The 12,978-nt window shown below is 23.4% G+C and overlaps 2 protein-coding genes across 3 annotated transcripts in view; one reads left to right on the forward strand and one right to left on the reverse strand.

Annotated features, from left to right (window-relative positions):
* The window catches only part of LOC113560838, a 96,056-nt gene that overhangs the window by 74,563 nt on the left and 8,515 nt on the right, over positions 1-12,978 (reverse strand). The window lies entirely within an intron of this gene.
* The window catches only part of LOC113560837 (regulator of G-protein signaling 11), a 42,950-nt gene that overhangs the window by 12,787 nt on the left and 17,185 nt on the right, over positions 1-12,978 (forward strand). For both annotated transcript variants that reach the window (XM_026966937.1, XM_026966938.1), the window contains exons 2-3: positions 1,776-1,932; positions 2,610-2,706. In XM_026966937.1, the coding sequence (XP_026822738.1) occupies positions 1,888-1,932; positions 2,610-2,706 (142 nt within the window). In that variant the 5' untranslated portion in view covers positions 1,776-1,887. The remainder of the gene's footprint in view (positions 1-1,775; positions 1,933-2,609; positions 2,707-12,978) is intronic.

Genomic DNA, 12,978 nt, shown 5'->3' on the forward strand with positions numbered 1-12,978 from the left:
AAATTGTTACGCTAAACAATTTTCAACTGAATTGAATTTTTTATTTTGTTGTTATACGAAAACGGATAACCATAACCGTAGCTATAGACATTTGGGTTTACTATTTTATTGTTTTTTTTTTTCATATAAATGTCAAAAAAACATTTTTTTCTGTCAAAAGCTTAAAAATTTAATACAAGTTACTCATAAGTTTTCACTTAAGTTATTTAAAAATATTAAAGATACGTTATATGCACGATTAATTTTATAAGCATTTGAAGTTCAAATTTTGACGAATAGATATAAAAATTTATTTAGAAACAAAGAATGATAATTTAAATTTTTTTTGTTGTTATTCGAAAATATGTATAAATATAAGTGAATGTAATAAAACAATCCTATTCAAGAAACCTCAGCAAGAACGTTGATGTTATTTATTTTGATAGGTTGTTAAAAGTAAATTCGGTGGATCTTTAATATATATTATTAATTATTATACCTAAACAATCTACATTTTTAATTATACCTATAAATAGATAAATAAGAAATACATAAAATAATTTTACAAATCCAATGAAGTTGAAAACTATTCTTATTGCAGTTCTTAATATGTGTATTCATGTATATTTAAGTATAAAAAGGTATCATGAATGCTATATAATATAAAACTAAAGTAAGAACACAATAACTCCTCGGAGCATATGCTTCTTAATCAGAATATAATTAAAAATATTTGCTTTTGATTGAAACAATAACATAATTTTAATAAGCATATATTATATAAAAATGTAATATTTGTAGGTAAGGTTTCATTAAAAAAGCCGTGGAACCTGTAAATACATTATTTGTTTAATATTATGGTAAATTTTGTTTATAATATACCATAATTAACTCGATTGTTTCACTAAGTATCGGTTTGATAAAAATTAATAAATGTTTCGTTAGCTGCAGTACCTACTACCTATAGTACCTACAGCAGGATGCGACCTACACATATATTATATTAAGAGAATATCGTACTTACATGTGTTGTTTCCGTCTTACTAACGTACAATATGGCAAATTTGTGTTCAGCAAAATTCATTTTATTCTGTTGTCTTTAATAATAAAATAAATTTACCTATCATAAAATTTAAACGTAAGAATATTATCTTGGGCATCATTACGTATAGGTTTTTATTGATATTTTCATTTTAAAATGAATTATAACTATATAAAATATTAAAACTTTAAAATGATCATTAACTTATTTTAAAATTTAAATATTAATAGAAGCCTATGTGATGGTCTACATTCTATACTCTATCTTATCTTTAAATTTTACTTTAGGTAGACAGCACACGCGAGTATGATATTCTCTTAATATTTACCATTCGAAAAATAAATGTTTCCATGCAGTACACCGGCTATACAAAGTTATTTATACATAGAAAAATAAATCTTAAGAATATAATTGTATCAGAGGTATTTAAAAGATTTTTTTAATAATTTATTATTAATATAAACATAACTGATAATAATTATACATAAATGAGTGTTTACACCTTACACAAAAGAGCATTATTTAAAATACATAATTAATTAAAAGAATAATTATGTGTAGGTACACCAATAATTTTCCGTATTAATTATCTGTATAAGAATGGAATATTAAAGAATACAGAGAAAAATATAAAATATACAGAAAAATAATACTAAATTATCTGTTTTTGTCTTTTAAAAATTAAGTTTTTGATCTACGACTTTATTCTATGAATTTTTTAAGGTTTTAACACATAATTTATGTAATGTTTTAGATCAAATGAACGGGTAACGAGTGTCCAAAACAATGAGGGGGCGGGGCCAGAGACCGATGGAGCCAGGGTAAGTGACGTATTTACGCGACCCAGCCCCCCCGCCCCCAACAACATGGATAAATCGGATCGCAGACGCAGGCCTTTTGCCTTTGACAAGGTATGTAAATATTTCATCAACATTCAATTTCAAATCACTATGATAATAATATGGTTATTACAATCCAAATCAATTTGTTTAAAATTATAATATTTCAAAACAACAATGCATTTCAAAAATCGTTTTTCTATGGGCATGTCGTATATATATATACTCGTATATCGACAAATTTTATTAAAAACCAAACTTGAATTAATTTTAAAAACTAATCGGCTAATTAATTTAGTTAAGTGATTTTTTTTCACGCATAATATACAGAGTATTGTTATAAACATTATATATATAGAAAAAAAATAAAAAATCAGATTGCTTTTAAATTAATATCATTTTTAACATAATATTTCATAAACTTCGATTTCTGAAAGTTAAATTTTAATTGAAAATATTAAACTAGTGTAATTGCAGCATATACAGCAGGATACGAATTTAATGACTACTCGACCCTACACAGTTTCGTATAATAAATCATACAAATTACTGATTTCCTGGCCCCAGCTATCACAGGTCGCTCAATATATACATATAAGTTTAAAACACTTTACTGCAGGCTGCAACCACCTATATATACTTCACCGGACGGGAATTTCTACGCTTTAGCGTAGTTGATGTTTTGAAGAGTCAATTAAACCACGCAAGTAAAATTATTCGGGTTAATTGGTATAAATTTACATTTTCAGATGGAGGGGCTGGTCAGAGAAATGAAAGACGAAGAGACTGGGGTGCGTGTAAAAAGTCAAAAGTTATTTCTCACTTCGATCCCTTCTGCTTTTGCCGGTACGTATAATAACTATAATGAATAGTGATAAAGTGATAATATTATATATTATAACATTATATAAAGGGGTTAACTATATCTAGTATATAGTATCAAGTGATGAGATGTATGTATACATACATCTCATCACTTGATTATAGTAATTTGGTTCGGAGTATCTCATTGACGTTCTTCAAACACACACACATAATTGAAAACTTATTCAACGAAATTTCAAATGTGACTTTCAATATTTATTATTATAATCAATGAAATTTTATCCTTTAGATTTTAAACATTTTTCGTTGCAGCAACTTTCTTTAAATAAAAAATAAAAAACTATAAACGTATTGTTTATATATATTCGATTTAATTAATTGTCTTATTAAAATGTTCTGTGAAAATTATTTACAATTAAATTAATCTAAATTTGTAATAAACTTTTAAAAGATCAGCTAATTTACGGATTAAGCACATGTACGATCACGCACATAATCCACACCTAAAAACTACGTATAATTTTCTACATCGTTCGAGAGGATAACATTATATTACCTCATGTATTAATCTTCTTGATAAGGCGTTTCGTATGTACATTGATTAAACAATCGAATCAAACGGTGTATCATAAATTACTATATTACGTGTAAAATATTTTATAACGAACACGTTTAAACTCTTCGATACTATACTATAGATAATAGATATTATTTATTTATTTATAAACAATATTGGTATCAATTTATTTCAAATTCTCATTTTATTCTAAATGTCTTCTCAAAAATAATATTATTAAATAATCTATATTATCAATTGACTCATGAAACAAATTCCTGGCACATATCACCGTTTATTTTTAAACGTTCAATCTCCGACGTATGTTTTAGTGGCATATGTAACAAAACCCGCCTTTAGTTTTACATTGTGAATGACAGAGAAAAGTTATTGGCTTATTATGGCAAGAGCATTTTTTTCAATTAACACATTTAAAAAGTAAAAAATATTACTCAAAAACTTCTGTCTCGATATAATAAACTAAAAATAAAACAAGGACGATGGTTATTTGGACGAGTATAATTGTAGTGGTATCACTAATATCCGGATTTCAATAATCTCTGGACATTTTAAACTTGTTGCTTAATTATTTAACATTTAAATATTTATTATTTAATTTGTAGATCTTAAACTGTATTTTATTTAAGTCGGTATGACATGAAATTATAAATTTTACATATTTTTTAAATCTTCCTTTATTACAATTACGAGATATGTGAAAATTTGAATTATTCGTATTATTTGGATAAAAATTCGTATTTATAACATCACCAATAATTTGATATAAAATTTTAAAAAAAAAGTAAAAATAAACAGTGTTTCCGATTTTTACCAAAATATTTACAAATTTTCGCTAAAGCAAACTAATTTTGTTTTTTGAGCTGAGCGATTGATTTTCTCTTTCAGATTTTTTATCTTACATTTGTATTGTTTAATTATATGTATACTTTGAATTTTTATTCTTACCAACAATATATATATTTAAAGATCTAAGAATGTAAAGAATGTGGTAACGATCGTTAAAAAGTTAAAATATACAAATCAGATTTCACTATCAATAAGACTATTAAGTTATTAATTTTTTTTAATTAATATATATATATACTTATATAGCCATATAGGCCTCCTTCTTTTAAATGTTCAGGTCAGAGATAATATAGTTTTTCAACTTTTATTAAAAGAAAACAACATTTTCAAACTATCTTATTCAACCTAAATACTGTCACAGCAAGTTTTAAAAATAATTTGAATCTCCTTAATAATTAATCAAGTAATTGGCGAAAAAAAAATCAATTTCGTTAAAAACGAATACCTATGGGTTATAACACAAATTTTCAAGAACACCGCTGTCATATAATATTGTTTCTTAGAATAAAAAAAATTTAAAACTATCACATTTCATTTAAAATTGTGATAATAAAAATCACGCCTAACACATTATACAGTCCATGTTGGTTGAAATTAAAACAATTGAGATTGAATAATACGAGCAATCATACTCAGGTACCTATACAAAATAATAAGACTAAGCAATAGTAGCTACATTGTATATATTTTAACTTTTAAGGTAGTACATATTATAACTTCTTTTTTTATAATATGTCATTGTATTAAATTTACTAGCTGAGTTATATTTATTAATAAAGTTATTCCAGATTTTATGTTAATAATTTTAGTTTTAAAAAGTTTTCACCCGGAAATCATAATACTAACATAATTACATCTAATTAAAATATTAAAATCAATTACTTATAATATTATTTAAAGTTTTTAGTTTATTTTCATAAAATAATTTGTACAACAAAAATATTTACTATTAAGCTTAATTATATTTCCTGTTTTATTAAAAAAAAAAAATACATTTGTCTCGTGCTTTTAAAGAGTACATTGTTAAAACTTTTTCCAATTTCAAATATTATGCAGAGTAGACAACTTTTTTTATTTAATAATTTAAAGGCTTATAGAATACGAAGAGGTATCACCAACATGACCGATAAACCAAATCCGTTAAATATGGAATAAAATAGCTAATAAAAACAATAATGTACGTAAAAGTCCCCGTAAATAATGTTTTTAAATTATAATAAAAAAGTTAACATAATTATCATGATTAAATTTAAAATCATTTGATTCATAATTAAAATATAAAACTTCGTTCAAATTTAAGCTTTAAATATGTATAAGAAATAATTGTAAGGAATATTGTATTAAATGTTCAAATTTAAGATATACTTAACTATACTGTGTGCAAAAAAAATGGGAACACAAACATTTGGTGAAGATTTAAAGTATCTACAGTTATTTGTTTTCGAATTATAATAAAAGAAAAAACCAAAATCAATTTTGACAAATAATGGTTTTACGTAAACATTCTCGTTCTTCTTTAGTTTTATTTTAAAAAGTATTGATCAACTTTTGCTGTCATCCCCAAAACACCAATTATGATCCAACTTACTATCAGAAACCAGCCCCAAAGTGTAAAATCAAAACATTTTTACAGCCCAAAAGGTGATGACATACAGAAAAAAAACATTTCATTCAAATCAATACATTTGTCACACCGCTTAGAATCTTTAAAATATCAATAAATAAAGTGTTCAAATTATTATAAAAATATTATTTTAGTTAAAATGTCAACAAAAAAAAAGTGGTTATGTACAAATACGAAAATAGTTAACTCATGAGCCACAATAATAAATTAAAGGATAAAATACTAATAAAACTACTACTATTATTACTACTATTAGTCTATAATATTATTTCATTCTTTGGTTTTCCATTTGTAAAACAATAACTAAATATTATTTTTTTATTCTTGTCGGGTTTCTCTTCTAACGTACTTCTCCAGTTTTATTTGAGTTTTCATTAATTTTTGTTTGAACCAAAGTAACAATAATTATGACACAAGCTTTAACAGTTTAAATACATTCAATGTATTCAATGTATTAAAAATTATTTTAAATTCCTCAAATTTGCACAAATATAAAATGACAAAAGTTGAATTTTTAACGACACCCTAGAATACAATATTAGGCGAGTAGGTATACTTTTGACGGTTTTTGGTACTTAGTTATTTGACTGTGCTTAGTGAAACTATAGGTGAAACAATTTTCTATTATTCTAAGTGCTCTACTAAACGTACTATTAATTGATATTAAATGTATGAAACTATTGTAGTTTTCTCACAGTCATATAGATAATAGATAAGTCATAAAAACACGTCCGTTGCAAGACAAAGACATTTTTCGCTTTACATAATCTCATTGAAACTAAAATTTCAAAAAAATATTTGTCTTGAGATCAAAAACATTATGGGTTCAATTTTACAGAATAAATACAACCTATGTCGTTTCAGAACCTCATAAAAAGGAAATTTAATATTATAACGAAAAACAAGTTTTTAACTATAATTAGATTTAAAAATGACCTTTTAAATTTGTATAGTTAACGGATAGGTATTATCCAAAAGTAATTTCTTAAAAGCGTAATGTTTTTTTTCTGCGATGTATAAATATATAACTCTTATAAATAATAATTAATTTGTGACAAAGAAAAAATTGTATAGAGTAAAATTCGTAAAATAAAGTCCATTATACGTTTGAATGTTTGATGTATATATTCGTTCTATTTATTTTAATTTTATTAATGGAATTTACATCAAACGATTATTAAGTTTAATAATATCATTTATTACTGATGCCTGATGATAATTTTGTAATGAACAAAACAATTTTATTATTCTTTGTGTGCGTTTTTTTACGGTCAATAAATCGTTCTAATAAAATAACCACTTAAGCCGGTAAAATCGTTATTATTTTAGTTCATCGCCGTTTATTTGATTTAAATTTGTCACAGGAAAAATAAGACATTTTTAATAAGTGATGTTCAAAGAGAATATTATACGTATAAACATATAATATTATGTATATTATTTGAAAATAAAAATAATTTTATTACTTATGCCATATGTTTTAGCATTAAGCTAAATCATTAAGATGGTATATAATAGTACCTAGTGATAGTATACTATTGTAGTATTGTAGTCTTTTCTCAGAATTTTTGTAAACAACATGTCTAGGTTTCCCTAATCCTTCTATCTTAAGCTATATATTGAAATTTCGTCCCTAATTTATCAAAGTTTCAATTTATTTTTATAAATGCAAAGAAAAAATATTTATGACTGCGAAAATATAAATAATAATTATTATTCTCATTTCAAATGTTCAATGTACATGAAACTATTTGGCAAGTTTTTTAAAACATTTGGTATGTAAAAACAGTTAATGAAATAACAGTATTAAACAATAATTTTTAAGGACTAAATAATTAATAGTTTGAAAATATTAATTTTACATAATTTCCAGTCGAAAGAAAAAATATTTAAAAAAACCCTATTGTTTTTAGGGTTTTATTTATTTTTTTTTTTGAATATCATCATTCATTTTTAGTTTAATATTTTAAATCAGAATATTTTTTCAGAGTATTTTGATAAATAAAAATTGAAATTAAAACAAATAGTTCATCAATTATACGTATTTAAAGTTTTAATGTGTGGAGTAATAAACCAACATTTTAAGGAATATACCTGTACCACTTCACTCCGGCCACCTAAACTTTAAGTACTTATAATTCATAAAATATTAGTCCGAATTCCGATTTTTATGTATTCAAATATTCTAAAAATACTACTTCTTCTGAATATAAAATTAAAATTATATGTTATTATCTAAAAATTAAAAAAATAATAACGATAAAATATATTAAAAAATATACGTATTTGTTTATAATATGCTATTCTATTTCGAATGGAAATTATGTAAAAAAGTATTTTCAAAAACGTTAACAGATTTTTAAATAATGAACACTAATATACACTTATAAGAATAGGAAAATAAAGAAATATTTTCTATTTTACAAATTTTTACTATCATTATTTAAATTGTTGTGTAAGCAAAGCAAATTTTACAGAAAAACCATATAGATGATAGCCGTTGACTCAGCAAAACCTGATTTTCAAAATTTATTTTTTATCTAGTATACAAATACATAATATTATTTTATAAACTAAAACAAATAAGGAGGTATTATACAAAATTAAAAAAAAAAGATTTTTCTTAAGAATTTAAGTAAATGGTTTTTTTTTCGTTTTTAAGTATATTATCAACAATACAAAAATGTATTTCCTATAACTAAAAATTACTTTTAACACCGCATACATCGCTCAGTAAGATGCTGTATCTTATATTATAAACACTCTGGTAGTAGAGTTTCCCCATAAAATAATTTTTTTGCTATATATTTATGATTACATCGTAACTGTAGTAATATAAAATGTTTTCAATACGATTATCGTTGTACAGAATAAATGTATTTCCTGATAAAAAACATTCTTAAAATTATGAACATTAATTAATTTACAAGGATTTACAGTAATATGTATATACATTTATATGAGCGTACGTAATAATACAGACTATTTTTATTATTATACCATGAAAAATTACGTATTGTTCGATCTGATAGTGAATTCATTTTAAAAAGTTTGAATTTTCTTTCTAGTTTTTAGAATGTTTATTGTTTAAGTTTACATTATATTTTATTCTCAATTTAAACTTATTCAATTCCATTTATCAAATAGCAATAAAACTAACTAATAACATTTACATTTTATCATGTTACTATTGTCTTGCTATTAATTCATAGAAATTTTTGATTTTAAATTTAATTTTTTTTAAATGAAGTATTATATATAATAGGGTTAACGATATAATTTATCAAATACAAAAAATTATAGAAATAAAATATTTACTTATATATTAAAACTCTAAAAATAAAAAAATATAATATTATAATTCCAAAGAAATTAAGAAACGATACATGAGTAGGCTTAAATTACAGGTTTGAATGTTCTTAGACTTAATTTTTTTATTCTTTTTTTTATGATTAACTCCAGTACCTTACGATATTCTAACACATTATCTAAGTTTTATGGGTATATAATTTCTATAGAGTTTTGCTAATTATAAAGTTTAGAATGATAAGGGATGATCCATGAACATAATATCTAACCGAAAGTCAACTATTATGGAATTAGATGAATATACTATTAATATATGATTTACATAATCAAAAAATACTTTTTATTAATTAACTATGACTAAATCGCTTAATTAATATTGATTCGTTAAACATTTGTGATACACAATACATTTAATATTACAATAATATTTTATTGTAGCAACATAATATCTCATACAAGTATTTAAAAAAATTTTATAGCTGTTTCAATTATTAATAATGAAAATATTTAACACATGTACAGAACAATTATAATACATTTATAACTTCAAATAAAATTTCTTGATATGACAACGAATGATTTATGATAATAAGTAATTATTATTTAAAATTTTGAGTAAATACATAAAAACCATGGTGTTGTATTTATTGGTAAGATAAAAACGTGTGTATTCGTCATTCAAACAATACATATCTAGAGAACGCCTTTCAGTATAACTCTTTGTACATATCAGCAATGCACAATAGTCACAAACAATAAAATTTACATGTGACACAAATTATGTGATTATGACTTATATGCGTATAAAATCAATGAACTGTTGTCTGTTATAATACTAAAGTATGAAGAATAAGAATTCCTCTATGTTACGATTTTTTTTTTTGTTCCCCGTGCGATTTCGTTGTATGGAAATGTCACTGTATATGCATAATAATATAAATATTGTATACATTAATAATTATTCATCGTGACATAAATATAACATTGAACTTACATTATCATGGTTAGAATCATAAAAGTCTATTGATGAAAATTTTCTATTAGCTATATGTAAAGCACATGGAAAAAAGAATCTGCACCATTATAACTTTTAACCATAATAAGGAACAAGGTTTTAACTGGTAAGAGAGTCTAAGGTCCGGACTCCCCCTCCCTTGACATTTTTAGTTATGGTCTTGATAAAGAATAACAAACAGATTATTGGTTCTAGGAAAGTGTGAGGGAATCTTAAAATTATTTCATAAGGAACCTTAATGAGTAGAAAAAAACACTTATTAATTGCAAATTATTTTACAGATTTTAACTTCACTTATTTTAATTTGTAATATATCTATAATAATACGAATGTATTATTCTTTTAATTATTATTTTAAATGTATATATCATGTTTATGTAAATATGTAAATATGTACCCATAATAATAATTTAAAAAAACTCAATAATAATAGAAATCATAGTTAATTTTTAATGCCAAATTCGCAATTTTATTAATAAAATAAATTAACGTTTAATATAATAATGCTATTTAAATTATGTTATAAGCAATAAAGATTAAAAAAAGTATTGTATACATTATTATTCAAAACGAATTACAATAACAAATAATTATAAGTAAGACTCTAAAGGCTTTAGATAGCAAACTTGTTGTGTTTAAAATTTAAATAAGTATAGCCAGTATAGGTAATAATTCATATCATAATTATTTAAATTTTATTATAGATTAGTATTGTTGTTTAACATAAATTAATACAAGTTAACCTTATAACACGAGTCTTATCAGTACAGTATACTGATGTGTATATTATATTAAGTATGGCTATACTAAGAATTTAATTATATATATAAAGTCGTGTTAAGCCGTAAACAGACATTAAGGTGATGGTATCTTATTATTTCAAACTCAACAAATAAAAAAAACATTTATATAATATAATATGTTTTTATTGAATTATTGACATCAAAAATAAATTTTAAAATTCTCGGTATATATAAGAATAATGATATATTCTTATATACAAATTGACTTATAGTGAAATTTAATTAATTTATTTTTAAATAAAATGATATAATTATTTATATATATATATATAGTATACTAATTCTAAATGAAATGTAATTAAAACTTGGTAAAGGTTCAACGAATTTTAAGTCATTAAAATCAAACTTAAATTCAACCTATAAACTTTATAGAACAACAAATTGAATGCTTTAATTAAAAATGTACACATTTTTGAAATATTAAATGAAATAAAATATCATTTATTGGTTATTAGTTTATTATTATAACAAACAAAACTGATTCAGTTGAAATAATAGTAGCAATTTAAAATATTTTATACAAATTGATTAAAAAGTAAGATTCTGAATTCAACGAAGGTTGTTTTTGGTAGCAAATTAGAACTATAGTTGGTACTTATGAAAGGCCAAAAGTAAAAATTCTTTGTGTTTTTAAAAATAATCAAAAGAAATCAAAGAAAGATGAAAATCTATACGCTAAATCAATTTTTTTATACAAATTATTTTATTTTTAAGAATTTTAAATTTATTCAAAACTTATAAATAATAATATTATAATATGCAATTTGTTTTTGGTAAAGAAAAGTTGGTTCAATAGTATATTGTAGGTATTACCAGTAGAAAAATACATTACAGATAGAAATATAAAACATAATAAAATAGTCTGAGAAATAAAGACAGATATATTCTTTCAGAATATTTTTCTTATGCAATGGCTTATCTTTGAATTCAAATTTAACTTATCCACTATGGTAACCTATTCAGTTACAAAACACACTCGACGCCTACTAAACAGTAAAGCGAGTTTCTTGATTTGTAATAATACTTTTTCAGTTTTTTTAAATTAATTTTACTAAGTTATACAGATTGTAAGTTTGAAATTATATTATGCAAATAAATAATAATCAATCAAATCAAAATAATGTGTAATTGTAAAATATGCAATTGATAATAGTTTTGTAACGTCAGCAGTTGACAGCTGCTGTTAATACAATTACAGAAAACTAAAGTATATTTTAACAAGAAATCGGATGAAATTAATCTTTGAGTAGACGATAAGAAGAAACGTGTTGTAAATTATTGCTATTTCACTTTTTCTTTGTGTTAAGCCACTCTAGGAAAATCAATATCAGTTGGCAACCCTTCGTTTCGAAACAAATTCCCTAAGCACAAATTTCACCAGCCGGAAGAACCACTTTAACACGCTGAAACTTTTACTTCGGGATTGAAAGTAGCGTGAGAGGAAAGAAGCGGGTACACCTTAATTGAACGTATATTGACTTTATATGTCTACGAGTACCTAACGGGCTTTTATAAAAGAAAGACTTGAAAAAAGTAAAAACTTTATATAAGCTACAAAAATACAATATAATGCTTAAACTAAGCATTTCATGAGCATTGTTTCACCGAGTCGAAATCATTACATGTTTTCAATGCGGATGTCGTTATTACATTATACAATAATACTATATAATAATAAACAGTTAATTTAATTTAATCATATCAATAAATTAAAATTTAGTATGGCGGATTTTACCAAATTTCTTTATACTATTTTAGAAATATCTAACATAGATTAATATAATTTTTCTTAAATATAATGGATATAGATTATCATTGCTCCAGTATAATTAAATTTTCAATATACCTCAAAATAAAATTTAAAAATAATTTTCAAAATGTTTTATAAAAATCTAAGATGGCCAATTTGTTGAACATAATTAAGTAAATATTTCAAATTAATCAAGTTTGTAATAAGATTATACATTGATGAAGCTTTAGAGTTTTTAGACAGTAGATAAGTAGAAGTAGATATATGAATGTAACAACATTATAATCACCACCGGACAGGTGTGTTAATCAGAAAAAAATAAGGTAAAAGTAAAACTACGATCTGTAAATAGCATAAAAACGATTAAGT

The sequence above is a fragment of the Rhopalosiphum maidis genome, chromosome 1 (assembly GCF_003676215.2).
Source record: "Rhopalosiphum maidis isolate BTI-1 chromosome 1, ASM367621v3, whole genome shotgun sequence".
Taxonomy (NCBI): Eukaryota; Metazoa; Arthropoda; class Insecta; order Hemiptera; family Aphididae; genus Rhopalosiphum; species Rhopalosiphum maidis.